We start from the raw sequence: 21,201 nt of genomic DNA on the forward strand, positions 1-21,201 counted from the left end.
TAATGTCTGGCAGAGGGACTCCCAGGACCCCCCCATGTTAATTTGCATATTTAAGTAACTTTTGGTCTCACCCTAAGTTACCAGGGGAATCCAGACGTGGACCCCTTGCTCACTATTCTTAGAGAGGCACAGATCCACCCTACTGATGAGGTCCAACCAGACCGAAACACGTGTCTGGGGTTTCTGTTGGTACTCTTGTTCAGAAGAGAATTGCCTAGCATTTCGGTGCTGGACTGCCCTAGGGCAGGACAAAGACTGATATGTTTGGGATATTTCTTCTCTGTGAAAGATAGTGAGCTAAAGACTCTGGTTAAATCTCTCGTAACCAGGACTAATGTCTGGCAGAGGGACTCCCAGGACCCCCCCTTGTTAATTTGCATATTTAAGTAACTTTGGGTCTCACCCTAAGTTACCAGGGGAATCCAGACGTGGACCCCTTGCTCACTATTCTTAGAGAGGCACAGATCCACCCTACTGATGAGGTCCAACCAGACCGAAACACGTGTCTGGGGTTTCTGTTGGTACTCTTGTTCAGAGGAGAATTGCCTAGCATTTCGGTGCTGGACTGCCCTAGGGCAGGACAAAGACTGATATGTTTGGGATATTTCTTCTCTGTGAAAGATAGTGAGCTAAAGACTCTGGGTAAATCTCTCGTAACCAGGACTAATGTCTGGCAGAGGGACTCCCAAGACCCCCCCTTGTTAATTTCCCTACGTCTCGAGGTGGAACTCCTTAAATTGCGGAAAACTCCTCAAGACCTTCCTCTTCTCCTTTACTTTCTCTCTACCGCTCCCCTGCTAAGCGCCACGTCTACTTACTACCTCTTCCTTCTGCTCAGCTAGCTGACTGGTTGCCTGGCTCACCTCAGAACCTTACAGGTCCCAGGCACCCAAACCAGTCCCTGCACTTGCCTCCGGGCCCCCGCACTACTTGCAGCACTATGCACTTCCCTAAGAGGCAACCCTCTGCACTAAGTCGGCCCTCCTGGCCCTGGCGCAATTCCTCCTATCCTAACTGCTGGTCTGGCACTTGCATCATTGTCAGTTTGTCATGTGTGTACCCCCCTCATCCCCTCTCCCAGCCACTCCCAACTACATGTTAACGCACTTGAATTAGCAGAAATGTCATCAGGCCTAGTGTGCTTATTATTACTGTATATCATTCTGAAATTTCCAAGGCTTTATGAATGATTGTATCCCATGTTCCCCTCCTGTCTTGGAGCGCTTTGAAGCACTTGTTTTGTGTATAAGCGCTTTATAAATAAACAATACAATACAAGAGCTAGGCTATTGTCACTGCTCCTCTCCACCCACTGCAATAATCAACAGGATGGGCGGGATTGTATGATAACTCACTGTTAGCTCCACAAGCCCATAGTTGGAAGCAAGCACCTTGCTGGAGCTTCGCTGACAAGCCCTTTAAATGCAGCCACACGACTATAGTGAAAACACCAGTTCAATGCCATTACAACCAGTGAAAGAACCCTGGTAAGATGCAGTCAGGACTCATCTTCTTCCAGACAGTCAATTACTTGCTTGCTAAATTGCAGAGCACCCAAGGTACAGCAGGAGAAGGATACAGTAACCCCTTCCTGGTGCTCTGCTAACACAACCAGCAAAGAAGCAAAATGTACTTGGGATTGACAGCGAAATCTGCACTTCTGTTCAGTAGGCATAGTGCCTGGTCACACCATGCCTCTACCAGTCGCTCTGAATAAGACAAAAGAAGAGCAGGGGTGTCAAGGGCACATGCCCTAAAAGCAGTGAGGGCAGGTAACAGCTTCTTTCTCATTCTGGTTAGCATCTCTCGGAGTTCTTGGCTATTTTGGGCATAATGGAATCTGCCTTACGCACACTTACTGTGAATAATGGAATGCGAACTGTACCCACTTAACAGGTGAATGGAATCTAACGTGCCTGCTAACTGGACATACTGAAGTTGGGCCTTTATATGTTTGCTAGCAATAAAACAAATTCGTCCCTTATTCTGCTAATTCTGCATTACAGAATATGACACCAACTGATCATATTGGGAAATGGCTTCTGTTACAAACTAGTTATGATGAAATTAGCCTTACTAAGGTAATGGGGCATACAAAACCAGACCTTTCTGGGCTAATAATGGCATTATGTAAGCTGGCCCTGCTGTGTTAACTGGGCATACTAGAACCTAGATGTGTTTGCCAAATGACTTTACTGTGCTGACTGGGTATAATTGAATCAAACACTGCTCTGCTAACTAGACCTAATGAAATCTGTCTTTACTGCACTAATTGTGTATACCAGAATCTCCCACTATTGTGTGAAGACCTAGCATGCTAGTATCTGGTATTACTTTGCTAACTGGGCATAATGGAACATGATAATTGGACCTGGCCTAGTGGAATCTGCCCAACTGTAGTAACTATGCTTAATGAAATCTAGCACTGCTTTGCTAACTTTGCATAATGTAATCTAGCCCTTCTGGATGACCTAGCTAAAATGAAATCTAGCGCTGATGTGCTAACTGTGCACGATGGACGCTGTCCTTACTGTGCTAATCACGCCTATAGAATCTGTCCGTAGTGTGGTAACTGGGCATAATAGAATACTGCCATCAAGTATTACCTTGGCATAAGAGAATCGGACCTTACTGTTTTTATTTGGGATAATGGAATCTGGTTCTACTGTGCTAACTTTTTCATAACAGTATTTGGAATTATTATGTTAATTGTTCAGAGGGATACCATAGGCTGCTTTTCTAATTTGGCACTGCTCTACTAAATGCACATTTTGGAACCTGTTTAGGTTGTGCTAATCATGCATAATGGAATCTACCATTGGGATGTTAACTGGACATATCCTTAGCAATGATGTGAATAGCAAAAAATTGATGGATATTGCATGTGTACCAGTGTTGCAGATCAAAATGCCTGACAGTGTTGTGAACTGGCTATAGCCCCAAGTCTTTTGGTTGTAGCCCCATAGAAGGCTATGCAGAGGCGTCGCTAGGAAGGAGCTGGGGGGGCTATAGCCCCAGGTATTTTGGTTGTAACCCCATAGGAGGCTATGCAGGGGTGTTGCTAGGAGGGAGCTGGAGGGGGCTATAGCCCCGGGTATTTTGGTTGTAGCCCCATAGGGGGCTATGAAGAGGCGTTGCTAGGAGGGAGCTGGGGGGGGCTATAGCCCCGGGTCTTTTGGTTGTAGCCCCATAGGAGGCTATGCAGAGGCGTCACTAGGAGGGAGCTGGGGGGGCTATAGCCCCGGGTCTTTTGGTTGTAGCCCCATGGAGGCTATGCAGAGGCGTCGCTAGGAGGGAGCTGGGGGGGCTATAGCCCCGGGTCTTTTGGTTGTAGCCCCATGGAGGCTATGCAGGGGTGTTGCTAGGAGGGAGCTGGAGGGGGCTATAGCCCCGGGTATTTTGGTTGTAGCCCCATAGGAGGCTATGCAGAGGTGTTGCTAGGAGGGAGCTGGGGGGGCTATAGCCCCGGGTCTTTTGGTTGTAGCCTCATAGGAGGCTATGCAGAGGCATCGCTAGGAGGGAGCTGGGGGGGCTATAGCCCCGGGTCTTTTGGTTGTAGCCCCGTAGGAGGCCATGCAGAGGCGTCGCTAGGAGGGAGCTGGGGGGGCTATAGCCCCGGGTCTTTTGGTTGTAGCCCCATGGAGGCTATGCAGAGGTGTTGCTAGGAGGGAACTGTGGGGGGGGGGGTTATAAGCCCGGTTCTTTTGGTTGTAGCCCAATAGGAGGCTATGCAGAGGCGTCGCTAGGAGGGAGTTCGGGGGGGCTATAGGCCTGGGGCTTTTGGTTGTAGCCCCACAGGAGGCTATGCAGAGGCGTCACTAGGAGGGAGCTCGGGGGGGCTATAGGCCCGGGGCTTTTCATGGCATCGCTAGGTGGGAGCTGGGGGGGAGGCTATAGGCCCAGGCCTTTTAGCTGTAGCCCCACCGGAGGCCATGGCAGATTGGATTTGCTGCCCCAGAATAAGCTAACTGGGAATGCTGTGGCTGTAAACCCTGCAGCCTCATGCCCCCTATGGAAAGGGCATGAATAGGAACTGGACGCTACTGGCCCCCATGAGGGACGGCACCACGTTATATGTAGGGGCTTGCAAACACAAGGTGAAGTGCCACTCGTACCATTAGTTTGCAAAGGTAGCGGGCGCCCCTCTCCCGACAGAACAAGGCCTGATAACCTGTTCAGTGGTTATTAACCACTTGAGAGTTCGCAGCCACCGCTTTTACTCACTGTGCCTTTCACAGATGTGAAATATCCATTTGCATATCAGTCTTTGTCCTGCCCAGGGGCAGTCCAGCACCGAAATGCAATGGCAATTCCAACCTGAACTTAGAGAGGCATCAGCTTCACCTCACTGATGATCTCCAACAAGGGTGAAACACGTGTATGGGGTTGCTGGTGGTACTCTCGTTCAGATTGGAATTGCCATTGTATTTCGGTGCTGGACTGCCCCTGGGCAGGACAAAGACTGATATGCAAATGGATATTTCCCATCTGTGAAAGGCACAGTGAGTAAAAGCAGTGGCTGCGAACTCTCAAGTGGTTAATAACCACTGAACAGGTTATCATGTCTGTTCTTGCGAGAGAGGGGCGCCCGCTACCTTTGTAAAACCACTCGTACCATTACCCTGCCAGGGGATTACTCTGACTGGCACAATGGCAGCCTGCATATAATAGAGGGCACTGCCCCAACGCCCATATATAGACGAGCCGCCACTGCTTGAGAGCATGAGTGCCCACTGCTTCACCCTGGGGACGTCACGCTCCCGACCAGTCCATATTGAGGTATGGAGACCTACTACCCCAGTATTACCAGATATTCCAATCCCTGCTACTACATCCAATTACGGAGGACCTTACAGAACCGGTTCTCTGCAGTGAGGATCTTTGGCGCCAATCGAACACTATTTGAAAGAACAATACACATGAGTGACAGCCCTGTCACAGAGCCTTGCTGCTGTCCTCTCTCTCTGGCACAGGGACCCCTGTGTAGACACCTGTCCCAATAGTGAACAGGCAGGGCAGTTCACTCGAAACACAATAGCTGGATGCATTAGTGACGGTATTCTTCAGAAGTTCAAAAGTGTATCAGCCAAATGCATTATGTTTAGTATCGGATTCTAAAGTCAATGGAAGAGGCATTAGCCACACGTGTCTCTAATGAAGCCTTCACGAAGGCTGAGCCAGATTCTGCAGCTGTGTTCCCTGATGCCCAAGACCTGAATATTGTGTTTACTGACATCGAAAAAGAGAACAAAATAGGTGACCGATTTTTCAGGGAGAGCAATGGGTCAGGGTAGGAAAGGCCAGGCAGGTTTTACACATGCTTTTATCGTTCACCATTGCAAGGTAAGTGATGGCTCGCCTACAGTCTAATGAAACCACTCAGGCTGCCTTGTTTTATTGTAGATACAGAAACACTTTCTAATATGTTCTGAAGTTCACCTTAGGGCAGATTTTAGTCCTATTGCCAAAATCCACGTCTGCCAAACTGTGTTTACTCAGGTTTAGACCCTGCCAAGCCCCATCCCTAGATGTCAGTGAAGTCTGGAGCAAGCACACGTGGCCAGGAGTGATAAGAGCTTGCACGGAAGAGCAGTCGGAATCACCGTGTTGCCATTGCGTTCCTCTCATCTACAGGGTGGCCACTGCCAGGTTTCCTTCAATAAATACATCTGTCTTTGTTTTTCTCTTAAGTGCCTGGACCTGCTTTGGAGACCTTCGTGGGAGATGATGTCAACACCATTTTAATCCTGAACCTCCTGAGTGGGACTGAGTACAACCTTAAAGTGTTTGCCTCGTACCCGACAGGCTTCAGTGAGGCCCTGACAGGCATATCCAAGACATGTAAGTGTTTCATGCCTTCTTAGCTACCTGTTCATTCACAATTTCCTAATTCTCAAATAAAACACTTTCCTTCTAATTCTCTAGTAATGTGCTGGCTCAGTATGATGGTCCGATTGGTGGGTACATCTTGAACTGCAGTGGGTGAAGGTAGTCGTGCAAACACACTTGTGCGTGCGTGCTACCTTCTAGCACTCTCAAGTGGGCAGAGTGAGTTGTGTTGATAAGCTTTGTTGTTGCCGTGTGTACTTCATGACCAGTTCAAGCACTTAGGAGAAGCCCAGAGAATGGAAGGAAGGGCAGGCAGTGATGGAGCTACACTCAATGCAGGTCATACTGTGTTCCATACAGTGGGGGCCAGGATGTATAGTATACACTGCTCCAGGTCAGGGGAAGAACAAATGACTTAAGGAACATAGCATATAGAAACACACAGGATCTCACATCTTTTCATCTACTTCCCTGTCCCAGTAAGCCTATTTCTTCTTCCAACCTACTTGAACTGCTTAGACAGGGGTCTGCAGCCCCAGATGTTTTTTACTATGACTCCCATGATCCCTCACCATTGACTTTACTGGCCAGGATGGATGGTACTTGTAGTCCAAAACATCTGGAGTGCTAAGGGTTGCAGACTTCTGTGCCAGGATATATGTGATATTTTGTTTACATCTTGAAAATCCTACGGAGGCTCACAAATTCTATTAGCTCTGTTGAATCTTCCACTTGTCCCCTAATTGTGTGTCTTACGTCCAAACCTGCACAGGGGGACCAACGTGATTGTCGGTTAGTCCTCCTGAGTCCGTATCTCCTCTCCACTTTTTCTCAACACTATTAGTGTTCCTAAACGTGACAACCACCAGAAGGCAATCCTTGATGACGCAGGAACAGGGACTGTATGTCATAAGAGCCCACCAGACAAGTACATGGCCTCCTATATCCATACCGTGGCCGTACCGCATTGCTGCACTTAAAATGTCCAATTTTGGTTGTCTTATGTATTGTCCCCGGTGACTGTTCCATTTACTCCCCTTCGCAACCTGGTCAGAATGTCCCTCACACTCACCCCATTATAAGAAGCTCAGTACTTCGCGTCAAATCTAATTTCTCATCTATTGTACGTTCTTTTGTGATCAAAAGAGCATTGTCCCTCCTGCATATATAAATATATAAAGAAATAAATAGAAATCCAGTGTGCACCTTGATGCTGGCTCACAGAATGATAACTTTACATGTTATACCAACACCCCATCTGTGGGAAGAACTACCTAGGTATTGAAAAGGGCTGCAGTGACCACAAAACGAAATGAAAGATTCCCTGGAAAAATGGTAAAACAGCCTCTAGACTCGCCTGTGAGATGTCTAGCAACACAAGGAGATGGGAGTGATTGCCGGATGAATAAGAGAAGGAACGATGCTGGCGCGCTAGAGGTTCTAGATGTCCTATACGCTCCACAGAGGGGTTATTGCGAAAGATTCCATCTTTTCCACATAACTACATAAGAGGGGTGTGATATGGGTAATATGTGATATGGGTAATATGTGATATGGGTAAACTGCAGTATAGGTACAAGCATGAAAACATAGAATTGATGAGGGGAAGAATGGCATAGTGCCATGTCTGAAAATTAGACACTTGTGAGGAGCGAGGCGCGAGTGGTCGCCCTCTTTTCATTCTACAATGAAATAAAAAGGCGGATGTAATAACATTGATCAAAGGCAACATAAATGTTAAGTGTAACTGGTATTATTATAGAGAAATACAATTAGAATGGGTAGCTTACATCAGATCAGGCCCAAAGTAACACAATGGATTACATAGTTTGAACAATAGCGCAGGTTGTATGTTTCAAGTCGTATGCATTCCACCCACATAAAACGTTTATGTGACCCCCAGCCATGTCTTACATTAGTTTCCCTCAGTGTGGGATTGCAGTAAAGACAAGCCAATAAAACAGGGGAGATAGAGCAGACTAGCTTTGAGCATATCAGTTATCACAAGATGCCCACTTGATAACCTAATAAGAAGAAAGTGTAAAATAATGGGTTCACCTGCCGCCTTCCTTCGCTCTTCCGAGCTAAAGCAATCGGGACCAACTCCTTTTACTAAGGAAGCGTCTTGTGCTCACACCATTATGTACTAAGATGTTCTGAGTATTTACCTACTCAAAGTATAGAAGTATACCATGGATTCACTGTGAAAGGCTATCAAGACAGGGTGGAAAATGTGTTCAATTCAATAGGAATTTGATCTTATGTTATTGGATCTTATAGGGAAGACTTCTGCCATTTCAGGGCATTGGCTCGTTGGAACAATAGTAGTGGCAGAGGGAGTAGAGCAAGGTAGCTGTTGCTGAAGCGTCGATGCGCGCAGGTCTGAAGAAACCGGGCTGTGTTTCCAGGTGAGATTCTAGGTGTTTAGGGGCAAGAGGTTAGACCCACCAGTGGAGATTAATCGCTCGCGGGACACATCGCGTTACCTTCTGCATGGATAAGAAGCAAGGGAACTATCCCTGTTATTAATAATGGAAGAAACAACATATCGGATATAAAGAATCAAGAAGAATAGTGGCCCGGTTTTTAAAAAGGCTAAGGCCAAAACACGCGTCAACATGGACGAGCATACCTTTGCAATTGAAAATGGTCATTCAAACCAAATCAAATGTTGAAATAAACATATACATTTGTATCACTTATTGGGGTGTCTGGTGCATGACAGGAGTATTTACCTCTAGACACTTTAACTTAAGGAGAGGGTATCTCTTATGGTACTCCAAGGGTGGGACGGGCAACTATTGCTGGAGATGAGAGATCAGCGGCGCAGGGAGACAGCCTATATACCCTCAAATCTGTTTTCCACCTGTGGAGTACCCTATGTGTGTATGTTTGACATGAAGCGTGAGTTTGTATGGTGACCCAGTCGGGTTTATGTAGAGATGTGATGTGGATTAAGGTTGTGATCAAGGGAGTTTGCCATGGAGTGGTTACGTGAAGGTGGATTTGAAGAATGCCCTAACCTCCTTCACTTTTGAAGAGTATGGAATGTTTGAGATAAATATCAAAGTTGATTAGTCCTGCTTTTAATAATGCCATGGATATCTTAAAGTCGAAGAATCATGCAACATCGTCTCTCTTGCCAGCTAATATTTGTATAGTGCATTATACCTGTGCAAGGCCACTTATGATTGCATTTGCATGATTAATAACACCCTGTTAACTTGATTTCTTCCTTTCAGTATACCTGGGGGTGACAAACATGGACACCTATCAAGTGCGTATGACAAGCATGTGTGCGCAGTGGCAGATTCACCGGCACGCGACTGCCTATAAGATAATGATAGAGTCTCTTGTTGGTAAGTTGTACCATGGCCCCTGTGGCTGACATGTTCTCTTGTTCACATGCTGGAAATCCTTTCACTGCTGCTGGTGAGATATACAAAGGAATATGAACTAAGATCAGGAGGAGATAAGGGCAGCAGTAGCCGTAAGGCGAGTGAGATACTGCCTTAGAAATATGCCTGCTTAAAACATTCAGACATTACTACCTGTACCCGCAGTGCCATGAGCGGATCTAGCCCTCCTGGGCACTCTCTGATTCGCTCTGCACTCCCTTTCTCTCTCTGTCACTCTTTCTGTCTCACTCTATGTCGCTAACTCTTTCTTTGCAGTTGAGAGACGTGTTGTGCGGAGGTGTTTGCTAAAGGCACCCCAGCCGTTGCTTACAGATTTGCGACCAGAGGTAAAAAAACAGAGGGCGGGAGAGGGCGGCTGTGATTTTTTGCAAACTCAGCTATTACAAACACATTGAAAGGGCATTATTTAATTGTACTACACTTGGAAACGGTGTCTTTTTAACATTTTACAATGTTCCTTGTCCAGTGTATATTTGTGTCATAATAAGAACATTACACTTACTGAGCATTGCACATTATCTAATCCGATAATAACCGTATGCGCGATCTGAATGACACAAGGCCTAGTAAGATCACTATTTTGTCCTCCCTTTGTTTCCCCTTCCTTGTCTTGCCGCGCCTAGAAACACTTGTGTACAGGTGCATTATAAATGTCACATCATATCATACCATATCAATTATTTTCTGGTAGAAGGTTATTATTCCAAGATGTGAGAAAGGGTAAGGGGACCAATAGTACTAGTGAAGGGTCCATCCTGCTTTCAATAAAATCAAAGAGTATTTTAGGAACAAAAGAATGACCACAGATCTTTCTACTTGACCAATATGTCTGTGATAAAGGGATTTTGCTTGAATAACTAAGTATATAACAGTATATAATGAATAATGGGCTTGGTGTTAATTTGGTTTTTCACAACTCTTACACCAACTTTAAAATGTTTGTAACATTGATGCATATCTCCTGATTGAAACAGCCTCAGAACTGGGGTGTGAGGACAGAATAGCTGTAATCCCAGTCATTCCCCTGGGGACCGTGGGCCACCTTTTCTCCCACAATTCCGCTGGGTCTGAGGACAAGGGGATCTGTTCACATGTTCAGTTTCCAATCCGCCTGCGGCTGCGTGGGATTTTAAGGACCAAGCACCGTCTTTATTTTTTTACAGTCGATGTTTACAATGTCTTTCCTACAATGTGCAGTGGTTAGAAACCCTGCATCCCGTCTCCACTCTGCTCGCTAGCCCATCTCTATGCAATATTGTCTCGACAACCCAGCCATCCACCTTTGATGGTGAAAAAGGAGAAAACATCTGTGGTGAACACTGATTAGTAATAACCCTGGATACATTGTGCACAGCGTCAGAGGATACTGAAGGTATAGGATTTGGGGTAATTTGTCTTGCCATTAAGTAGAAAAGGCAAACTCTTCTAGGAGAAATTAGGCGGGAAAAGATCCTTTGTTTGGGTGCTGGACATAGTTCCTCTGCAGTTTTGAAAGCCACGATCACAAAGCTAAGAGCTGTACCAGTCATTGCATGAGTGACTCTCGTGCGCTCAGCAGGAAATGCACGCTTAAAATACCACTGGGACGTTTTAAAGGCCCATAGGAGAATGTGCCTTTCATCTTTCCCAAAGCTAGTCAGTGCAGTGATACCAGTGTGTATTTCGAGCTCTTTCCCAGAGACAACGCAATCAGGCCTTTCCAGGGCACGCCCCCTGGCATGCATGAGATTGCGATGGGGGATGCCGCAGGAGCTGGCTTACCACACATCCAGTAAACTGCGCCTCTGTCAGTGCCAACGTGTACTTATACATGAGCCGCACCATCTGCAAATCATCCTTACATGGCGCGTGTTTTCATTTTCATTTCTCTTTGTTGATGTTTTAGAAAGTGGTGTCTGGTTACACTGATGTTAAGTAGGCCTTGTGTGATGAGCAGAAGGCATGCACACGGCCACGTGTGGGGTCATAACGTTTATAATCTCAGTGCAACACTTACAAATATGGTGGTAAGCAGTGCTTTAAGTGGGCTAAGAAATTGAGGGGGCCGCTAATTTGGGGGTGTGGCTTCAATGGTCGGCGTGGCCTGAAAAGTGCACAAACCATAGTAAGGTGTGCAAAGAAATATATTAGTATGCGTACCTTACTATGGTTTGTGTACTTTTCAAGCCATCTTTTATAAACATAGAAATCCGTAACATAGTCCTATGTTTATAAAAGATGGCTTGAAAAGTACACAATTCAGGCCATCTTTTATAAAGCTTTGCCAACGGACAAAGACGCCTCAGGCTCGGTGATCTGTGCTCTGCATAGCAGATAGATCACCAAGCCTGAGGCGTCTGTGATCTAATCTGCAGACTAGATCAGGGAGCTCCCAGGTTTGTCAAGGGTCAGGGACCTGGGGAGGGGAAGGGACCATAACTTCCTCTTGTGACCCCTCAATTGAGGGGTCACAAGAGGAAGTTACAGTGACTAACAGAAGTGCCAGCTAGCCACAGCACTGCTGAAACTGCAACAGTTTCAGCAATGCTTTGGCTGGCTGGCTCTTCTATCAGCCACACAGCTGCCTGACTTCAAAATTGTGGGCGAATCGCCTGTCGCGGCTACGTCCGTGGCAGAATAACCTAATAGTACAAACTAAAAATGGTAGAACATATTTTTCAGAAAAATGTAAATAAAATGCCTTCATTTTCATGGAAATATATTCTCAAAAGTGTGTTTGAGCTATTTTTATACTGTTCAGGAGTATAGCAATGATAACATTGTATGTATCTATGTATGTATGTATGTATGTATGTGATTTATAAAGTGAGAAGTATTCTGGGAAGAAGCTGAACTCTGTACAACGGGGACACACCCAGGTGTTTACCAGTAGGCTGAAGTGGTAGCAGAGGAGCAGTGCTGGGTCAGGAAGCAGGTAAGGAGGGAATCTAGAGTGAGAGAAATAGGGTTCAGTGGAGCAACCATCCATTTGAAAGATGTTATTTGAAGAGTAGGGTCTTCAGGTCCTTTCTGGAGTGAAGGATGACAGGGTGCGGCCATGTCTGTGTTGGTACAGTGTTCCAGAGACACGGTGCGATGCAGGAAAAGCCCGGGTCTTCAGGTCCTTTCTGAAGTGAAGGATAACAGGGGCAGCCATGTCTGTGTTGGTACAGTGTTCCAGAGACAGGGTGCAATGCAGGAAAAGCCCAGGTCTTCAGGTCCTTTCTGAAGTGAAGGATGACAGGGGGCAGCCATGTCTGTGTTGATACAGTGTTCCAGAGACAGGGTGTGATGCAGGAAAAGCCCGGGTCTTCAGGTCCTTGCCGGAGTGAAGGATGACAGGGGACCCCCATGTCTGTGTTGGTCCTGTGTTCCAGAGACAGGGTGCGATGCAGGGAAAGCCCAGGTCTTCAGTTCCTTTCGGAATTGAAGGATGACAGGGGGCAGCCATGTCTGTGTTGGTACAGTGTTCCAGAGACAGGATGCAATGCAGGAAAAGCCCGGTCTTCAGGTCCTTTCTGAAGTGAAGGACGACAGGGGGCAGCCATGTCTGTGTTGGTACAGTGTTCCAGACACAGGGTGCGATGCAGGAAAAGCCTGGGTCTTCGGTTCCTTTCTGAAGTGAAGGATGACAGGGGGCAGCGATGTCTGTGTTGGTCCAGTGCTCCAGAGACACGGTGCAATGCAGGGAAAGGCTGGGTCTTCAGGTCCTTTCTGAATTGAAGGATGACAGGGGGCAGCCATGGCTGTGTTGGTCCAGTGCTCCAGAGACACGGTGCAATGCAGGGAAAGGCCGGTTCTTCAGGTCCTTTCTGAATTGTAGGATGACAGGGGCAGCCATGGCTGCGTTGGTACAGTGTTCCAGAGACAGGGTGCAATGCAGGAAAAGCCCAGGTCTTCAGGTCCTTTCTGAAGTGAAGGATGACAGAGGGCAGCCATGTTTGTGTTGGTACAGTGTTCCAGAGACATGGTGCGATGCAGGAAAAGCCCGGTCTTCAGGTCCTTTATGAAGTGAAGCATGACAGGGGGCAGCCATGTCTGTCTTGGTCCTGTGTTCCAGAGACAGGGTGCGATGCAGGGAAAGCCCAGGTCTTCAGGTCCTTTCTGAATTGAAGGATGACAGGGGGCAGCCATGTCTGTGTTGGTACAGTGTTCCAGAGACAGGGTGCAATGCAGGAAAAGGCCAGGTCTTCAGGTCCTTTCTGAAGTGAAGGATGACAGGGGGCAGCCATGGCTGCGTTGGTACAGTGTTCCAGAGACAGGGTGCAATGCAGGAAAAGCCCGGTCTTCAGGTCCTTTCTGAAGTGAAGGATGACAGGGGGCAGCCATGTCTGCGTTGGTCCAGTGCTCCAGAGACACGGTGCAATGCAGGGAAAGGCCGGGTCTTCAGGTCCTTTCTGAATTGAAGGATGACAGGGGGCAGCCATGGCTGTGTTGGTCCAGTGCTCCAGAGACACGGTGCAATCCAGGGAAAGGCCGGGTATTCAGGTCCTTTCTGAATTGAAGGATGACAGGGGGCAGCCATGGCTGTGTTGGTACAGTGTTCCATAGACACGGTGCGATGCAGGAAAAGCCCGGGTCTTCAGGTCCTTTCTGATGTGAAGGACGACAGCGGGCAGCCATGGTTGTGTTGATACAGTGTTCCAGAGACACGGTGCGATGCAGGAAAAGCCTGGGTCTTCAGGTCCTTTCTGATGTGAAGGACGACAGCGGGAAGCCATGGTTGTGTTGATACAGTGTTCCAGAGACACAGCACAATGCAGGAAAAGCCCGGGTCTTCAGGTCCTTTCTGAAGTGAAGGATGACAGGGGGCAGCCATGTCTGTGTTGGTCCAGTGTTGCAGAGACAGGGTGCAATGCAGGAAAAGCCCCGGGTCTTCATGATCTTTCTGAATTGAAGGATGACAGGGGGCAGCCATGGCTGTGTTGGTACAGTGTTCCAGAGACACGGTGCGATCCAGGAAAATCCCGGGTCTTCAGGTACTTTCTGGAGTGAAGGATGACAGGGGCCCCCGATGGCTGTGTTGGTACAGTGTTCCAGAGACACGGTGCGATGCAGGAAAAGCCCAGGTCTTCAGGTCGTTTCTGAAGTGAAGGATGACAGGGGGCAGCCATGCCTGTGTTGGTACAGTGTTCCAGAGACACAGTGCAATGCAGGAAAAGCCCGGTCTTCAGGTCCTTTCTGAAGTGAAGGATGACAGGGGGCAGCCATGTCTGTGTTGGTCCAGTTTTCCAGAGACAGGGTGCAATGCAGGAAAAGCCTGGGTCTTCCTGATCTTTCTGAAGTGAAGGATGACAGGGGGCAGCCATGCCTGTGTTGGTCCAGTGTTGCAGGGACAGGGTGTGATGCAGGAAAAGCCCCGGGTCTTCATGATCTTTCTGAAGTGAAGGATGACAGGGGGCAGCCATGTCTGTGTTGGTACAGTGTTCCAGAAATGGTGTGTGATGCAGGAAAAGCCCGAGTCTTCAGGTCCTTTCTGAAGTGAAGGATGACAGGGGGCAGCCATGTCTGTGTTGGTACAGTGTTCCAGAGACACGGTGCGATGCAGAAAAAGCCCAGGTCTTCAGGTCCTTTCTGAAGGGAAGGATGACGGGGGGCCCCCATGTCTGTCTTGGTACAGTGTTCCAGAGACAGGGTGCAATGCAGGAAAAGCCCGGTCTTCAGGTCCTTTCTGAAGTGAAGAATGACAGGGGGCAGCCATGTCTGTGTTGGTACAGTGTTCCAGAGACAGGGTGCGATGCAGGAAAAGCCTGGTTCTTCAGGTCCTTTCTGAAGTGAAGGATGACAGGAGGCAGCCATGTCTGTGTTGGCACAGTGTTCCAGAAACAGGGTGTAATGCAGGAAAAGCCCGGGTCTTCAGGTCCTTTCTGGAGTGAAGGATGACAGGGGCCCTCCATGGTTGTGTTGATACAGTGTTCCAGAGACAGGGTGCGATGCAGGAAAAGCCCGGTCTTCAGGTCCTTTCTGAAGTGAAGGATGACAGGGGGCAGCCATGTCTGTGTTGGTACAGTGTTCCAGACACACAGTGCGATGCAGGAAAAGCCCAGGTCTCCAGGTCCTTTCTGAAGTGAAGGACAACAGGGGGCAGCCATTTCTGTGTTGGTCCAGTGCTCCAGAGAGACGGTGCGACGCAGGAAATGACCGGGTCTTCAGGTCCTTTCTGAAGTGAAGGATGACAGGGGGCAGCCATGTCTGTGTTGGTACAGTGTTCCAGAGACGGGGTGCGATGCAGGGAAAGGCCGGGTCTTCAGGTCATTTCTGAAGTGAAGTATGACAGGGGGCTGCCATGGCTGTGTTGGTACAGTGTTCCACAGACACGGTGCGATGCAGGAAAAGCCCGGGTCTTCGGGTCCTTGCTGAAGTGAAGGACGACAGAGGGCAGCCATGTCTGTGTTGGTACAGTGTTCCAGAGACATGGTGCGATGCAGGAAAAGCCCGGGTCTTCAGGTCCTTTCTGAATTGAAGGATGACAGGGGGCAGCCATGTCTGTGTTGGTACAGTGTTCCAGAGGCAGGGTGTGATGCCGGAAAAGCCTGGGTCTTCAGATCCTTTCCGGAGTAAAGGATGACAGGGGCCCCCTATGTCGGTGTTGGTACAGTGCTCCAGAGACAGGGTGCAATGCAGGAAAAGCCTGGTTCTTCACGTCCTTTCTGAAGGAAAGGATGACAGGGGGCAGCCATTTCTGTGTTGGTACAGTGTTCCAGAAACAGGGTGTAATGCAGGAAAAGCCCGGGTCTTCAGGTCCTTTCTGGAGTGAAGGATGACAGGGGCCCACATGGTTGTGTTGATACAGTGTTCCAGAGACAGGGTGCGATGCAGGAAAAGCCCGGGTATTCAGTTCCTTTCTGAAGTGAAGGATGACAGGGGGTAGCCATGTCTGTGTTGGTACAGTTTTCCAGAGACACGGTGCGATGCATGAAAAGCCCAGGTCTTCAGGTCCTTTCTGAAGTGAAGGACGACAGGGGGCAGCCATTTCTGTGTTGGTCCAGTGCTCCAGAGACACGGTGCGATGCAAGAAATGACAGGGTCTTCAGGTCCTTTCTGAAGTGAAGGATGACAGGGGGCAGCCATGTCTGTGTTGGTACAGTGTTCCAGAGACGGGGTGCGATGCAGGGAAAGGCTGGGTCTTCAGGTCATTTCTGAAGTGAAGGATGACAGGGTGCAGCCATGGCTGTGTTGGTACAGTGTTCCAGAGACAGGGTGCGATGCAGGAAAAGCCTGGGTCTTCGGGTCCTTTCTGAAGTGAAGGACGACAGGGGGCAGCCATGTCTGTGTTGGTACAGTGTTCCAGAGACACGGTGCGATGCAGGAAAAGCCTGGGTCTTCACATCCTTTCTGAAGTGAAGGACGACAGGGAGGCAGCCATGGCTGTGTTGTTACAGTGTTCCAGAGACACAGTGCGATGCAGGAAAAGCCTGGGTCTTCAGATCCTTTCTGAAGTGAAGGATGACAGGGGGCAGCCATGTCTGTGTTGGTACAGTGCTCCAGAGACAGGGTGCAATGCAGGAAAATCCCGGTCTTCAGCTCCTTTCTGAAGTGAAGGATGACAGGGGGCAGCCATGTCTGTGTTGGTACAGTGTTCCAGAGACAAGGTGCGATGCAGGAAAAGCCCAGGTCTTCAGGTCCTTTCTGATGTGAAGGACAACAGGGGGCAGCCATTTCTGTGTTGGTCCAGTGCTCCAGAGAGACGGTGCGATGCAGGAAATGACCGGGTCTACAGGTCCTTTCTGAAGTGAAGGATGACAGGGGGCAGCCATGTCTGTGTTGGTACAGTGTTCGAGAGACGGGGTGCGATGCAGGGAAAGGCCGGGTCTTTAGGTCATTTCTGAAGTGAAGGATGACAGGGGGCAGTCATAGCTGTGTTGGTACAGTGTTCCACAGACACGGTGCGATGCAGGAAAAGCCCGGGCCTTCGGGTCCTTTCTGAAGTGAAGGACAACAGAGGGCAGCCATGTCTGTGTTGGTACAGTGTTCCAGAGACACGGTGCGATGCAGGAAACGCCTGGATCTTCAGATCCTTTCTGAAGGGAAGGATGACAGGGGGCAGCCATGTCTGTGTTGGTACAGTGTTCCAGAGACAGGGAGCGATGCAGGAAAAGCCTGGTTCTTCAGGTCCTTTCTGAAGTGAAGGATGACAGAGTGCAGCCATGTCTGTATTGGTACAGTGTTGCAGAGAATGGGTGTAATGCAGGAAAAGCCCGGATCTTCAGGTCCTTTCTGGATTGAAGGATGACAGGGGGCAGCCATGTCTGTATTGGTACAGTGTTCCAGAGACAGGGTGCAATGCAGGAAAAGCCCAGTCTTCAGGTCCTTTCTGAAGTGAAGGATGACAGGGGGCAGGTCCTTTCTGGATTGAAGGATGACAGGGGGCAGCCATGTCTGTATTGGTACAGTGTTCCAGAGACAGGGTGCAATGCAGGAAAAGCCCAGTCTTCAGGTCCTTTCTGAAGTGAAGGATGACAGGGGGCAGCCATGTCTGTGTTGGTACAGTGTTCCAGAGATAGGGTGCAATGCAGGTAAAGCCCGGGTCTTCGTGTCCTTTCTGAATTGAAGGATGACAGGGGGCAGCCATGGCTGTGTTGGTACAGTGTTCCAGAGACAGGGTCTGATGCAGGAAAAGCCCGGGACTTCGGGTCCTTTCTGAAGTGAAGGATGACAGGGGGCAGCCATGTCTGTGTTGGTACAGTGTTCCAGAGACAGGGTGCAATGCAGGGAAAGCCCGGGTCTTCGGGTCCTTTCTGAATTGAAGGATGACAGGGGGCAGCCATGGCTGTGTTGGTACAGTTTTCCAGAGACAGGGTGCTATGCAAGAAAAGCCCGGGTCTTCAGGTACTTTCTGAATTGAAGAATGACAGGGGGCAGCCACGGCTGTGTTGGTACAGTGTTCCAGAGATAGGCTGCGATGCAGGAAAAGCCCGGGTCTTCAGGTCCTTTCTGAAGTGAAGGATGAGAGGGAGCAGCCATTTCTGTGTTCGTCCAGTGTTCCAGAGACACGGTGCAATGCAGGAAAAGCCCAGGTCTTCAGGTTTTTTCTGAATTGAAGGATGACAGAGGGCAGCCATGGTGTGTTGGTCCTGTGTTCCAGAGACACGGTGCAATGCAGGAAAAGCCCAGGTCTTCAGGTTTTTTCTGAATTGAAGGATGACAGGGGGAAGCCATGTCTGTGTTAGTCCAGTGTTCCAGAGACAGGGTGCAATGCAGGAAAAGCCCGGGTCTTCAGGTCCTTTCTGAAGTGAAGGATGACAGGGGGCAGCCATGTCTGTTTTGGTACAGTGTTCCGGAGACAGGGTGCGATGCAGGAAAAGCCCAAGTCTTCAGGTCCTTTCTGAATTGTAGGATGACAGGATACAGCCATGTCTGTGTTGGTACAGTGTTGCAGAGACAGAGTGCAATGCAGGAAAATCCCAGGTCTTCAGGTCCTTTCTGAAGTGAAGGATGACAGCGGGAGCCATGGCTGTGTTGGTACAGTGTTCCAGAGACAGGGTGCAATGCAGGAAAAGCCCTGTTTCCTGCTTGTTCCCCTCTTGCAATTCTTTGTTTCCAATCAGGACAAGTTGTGGTTTCTGGGTGCGTGGTAGCCTCCTGAGATAGCAGGTTTCTGAGCTGTGTAGAGAGGATCTTTGGTTGGGACTGCATTGTAGATAATACAGATATTCTTAAAAATGATGCTTGCATAAGGGGTAGTTGTTGCAGCTCCTCGGGGTGGACGTAATGTGGTTGTATTTTTGTAGTCGTGTAATGGGGCATGCTGCAAGGTGCTGGATGTCTTTCAGAGGGGCCAAGGGGGCATTTGCGACTCCTTTGAATAGGGCTTTGCCAGCATCCAGGCATCCAGGCCTGGGCTTGCACAACTGTTCTGAAACTCCGGGCAGGAATTAAAGATTTGACTTTGCAGAGGAGCACACCCTGGAACCATGATGCTTAGGACTTCTTGGCAATGTGTGTTTTCAATGAGAGGTCACAGTTGATAATAAAGCCAAGAGGCTGCACTGCGTGAGAGTTGAGGCGTGAAGCCGTTGAGCCTCATGTCAGCCAGCCAGTTATGGATTTGGGCATGCTTGGTGGGGTTTCCTTGGAGAATCTATTTGGTCTTTGCAGGGTTGAGCTTCATGTAGGCACTTTACATCCAGGCTTGGCTGGGGCGACAGACAGCGCTTGAGTCATGGAGGTGGCTGGTGCAATTGATCTTTGGGTAAAACTGTGTGTCATCTGCTTATTGGTGGATCTTGATGTCAGTGCTGGTGAAGTTTTCTTTTCTGAAGATGGTGCACTTGCTGTTGATGGGATCCATGCATTAGGATATCATTTTTCGCCATGTTTTCTGCATGTCCACGGAGAGCTCTCGAGCCACTCCCTTTGCTTGAATGAGTGATTCCAAATGTCTTAGTAATATAGGGGTTGACCTCACTTACCCTTTTATGTGTAATTCCGCATGCAGTTTACATGGATGCTGCAAATGTGCCCACCACCCGAGTCCCTCTTGGTGATGAGCAAACAGATGATCTTCTCACTGAGCTTCTAATTTCTCTGTTTCATGAAAAGACGCCAGCTGGATCACGCTAAATGTACGTCCATTTTCACTTTCATCTCTTACAGTGACTAGTATATTGTGTCTGCACTAATCTTGCTCAGATCACACATAATTATATGTATATGTTTACCAAGAAACAGAACTAGCAACAGATCTACCTTCTAAAGAAATCTTCTACAAGTGGATTTATTTCCATTTAGAAAGAAATTCTCTGCACCTTTTAAAAACACTTTGTATCCTGTTTAGAATGGGATTATTTTTTCTTATGGTGTCAGTGGAGATAGTTTTCTATAATGCGGAGGAAGCATTGATAAATGCCATTCAAAGACAGAAGGTTTGAGCAGACAATTCTGAGATGTTTCTAAGTGATAATGAATGAAAAGATGTTAATAGTGCAGACCTAGCAGGACAGGAAGGATTCTATGGGAGAATAGGGGGCCCTGCCGTGCACCCAGAGACACTGCAATCACAGAATTGCTCCCTGGCTTTGTGCATGATCATGGCTAAAAGGCACATTCTTTCATAAGGCCGCGCAACTCCGGAGAGAATAGTTACATCCTTTATATTGACTTTCTACGGGTGCTTGGGGGTACTTTATTCCTTATAATACTAAGTGACTCTCAAAGCCCCTACCTTTTTCTTAAATGATAACTTTCAAATTCAATTAGATGCAAGTGTTCTTCCAATCATCCTAGGAAAAGTCAAACCAATGGGCAGCCTGGATTCTGGATCTACTGAACATTGGTAGTAATGCAATGCTTGTGAAAGACTGCATGATACGCACAGACTGGGGTGGTGCAAGTAGTGATCCTTCATTGAATGTCTTGCACCCTATGGCCCGCCAATGGGGCCAAATGTGTAACCCTTGAATGGTCCGTTGGGGCAGATTTGTTATTTATAATCTGAATTTGACACCACCTGGTGCAAGTCTGCTGGTGGTTTCCCAAGTGACCGTCTAGTGTAGCCTTGACATAGAATTCTCCCAGAGCCCGAGCATCTTCAGGGTATTTGGGTGGATAACTGGAAAATGTTATAAAAACACATGCAGATAACAACTCCTATTTTCAATGCAGAATAGAACATCTGCCATTTCTAGAATATTGCGCTGAGCCTAGTGGGGCTGTGTTAGTGGCCCATGTTCTCCTGGTTTAAATTACAGAGGTTGTGCACCACTGATTAGTGGTCCATGTTCTCCTGGTTTAAATTACAGTGGTTACGCACCACTGATTATTGGTCCAGGTTCTCCTGGTTTAAATGACCGCAGTTGTGCACCACTGATTAGTGGTCCATGTTCTCCTTGTTTAAAATACAGTGGTTGTGCACCACTGATTAGTGGTCCATGTTCTCCTGGTTTAAATGACCGCAGTTGTGCACCACTGATTAGTGGTCCATGTTCTCCTCGTTTAAATTACAGTGGTTGTGCACCACTGATTAGTGGTCCAT

At 48.2% G+C, this 21,201-nt stretch overlaps 1 protein-coding gene across 4 annotated transcripts in view; it reads left to right on the plus strand.

The window, feature by feature from the left end:
- COL14A1 (collagen type XIV alpha 1 chain) overlaps nt 1-21,201 on the plus strand; it is a 699,289-nt gene that overhangs the window by 411,785 nt on the left and 266,303 nt on the right. For all 4 annotated transcript variants that reach the window (XM_069621559.1, XM_069621558.1, XM_069621560.1 and 1 more), the window contains 2 exons: nt 5,692-5,841; nt 9,072-9,188. In XM_069621559.1, the coding sequence (XP_069477660.1) occupies nt 5,692-5,841; nt 9,072-9,188 (267 nt within the window). The remainder of the gene's footprint in view (nt 1-5,691; nt 5,842-9,071; nt 9,189-21,201) is intronic.

The sequence above is a fragment of the Ambystoma mexicanum genome, chromosome 5q (assembly GCF_040938575.1).
Source record: "Ambystoma mexicanum isolate Mex_15411 chromosome 5q, UKY_AmexF1_1, whole genome shotgun sequence".
NCBI lineage: Eukaryota > Metazoa > Chordata > Amphibia > Caudata > Ambystomatidae > Ambystoma > Ambystoma mexicanum.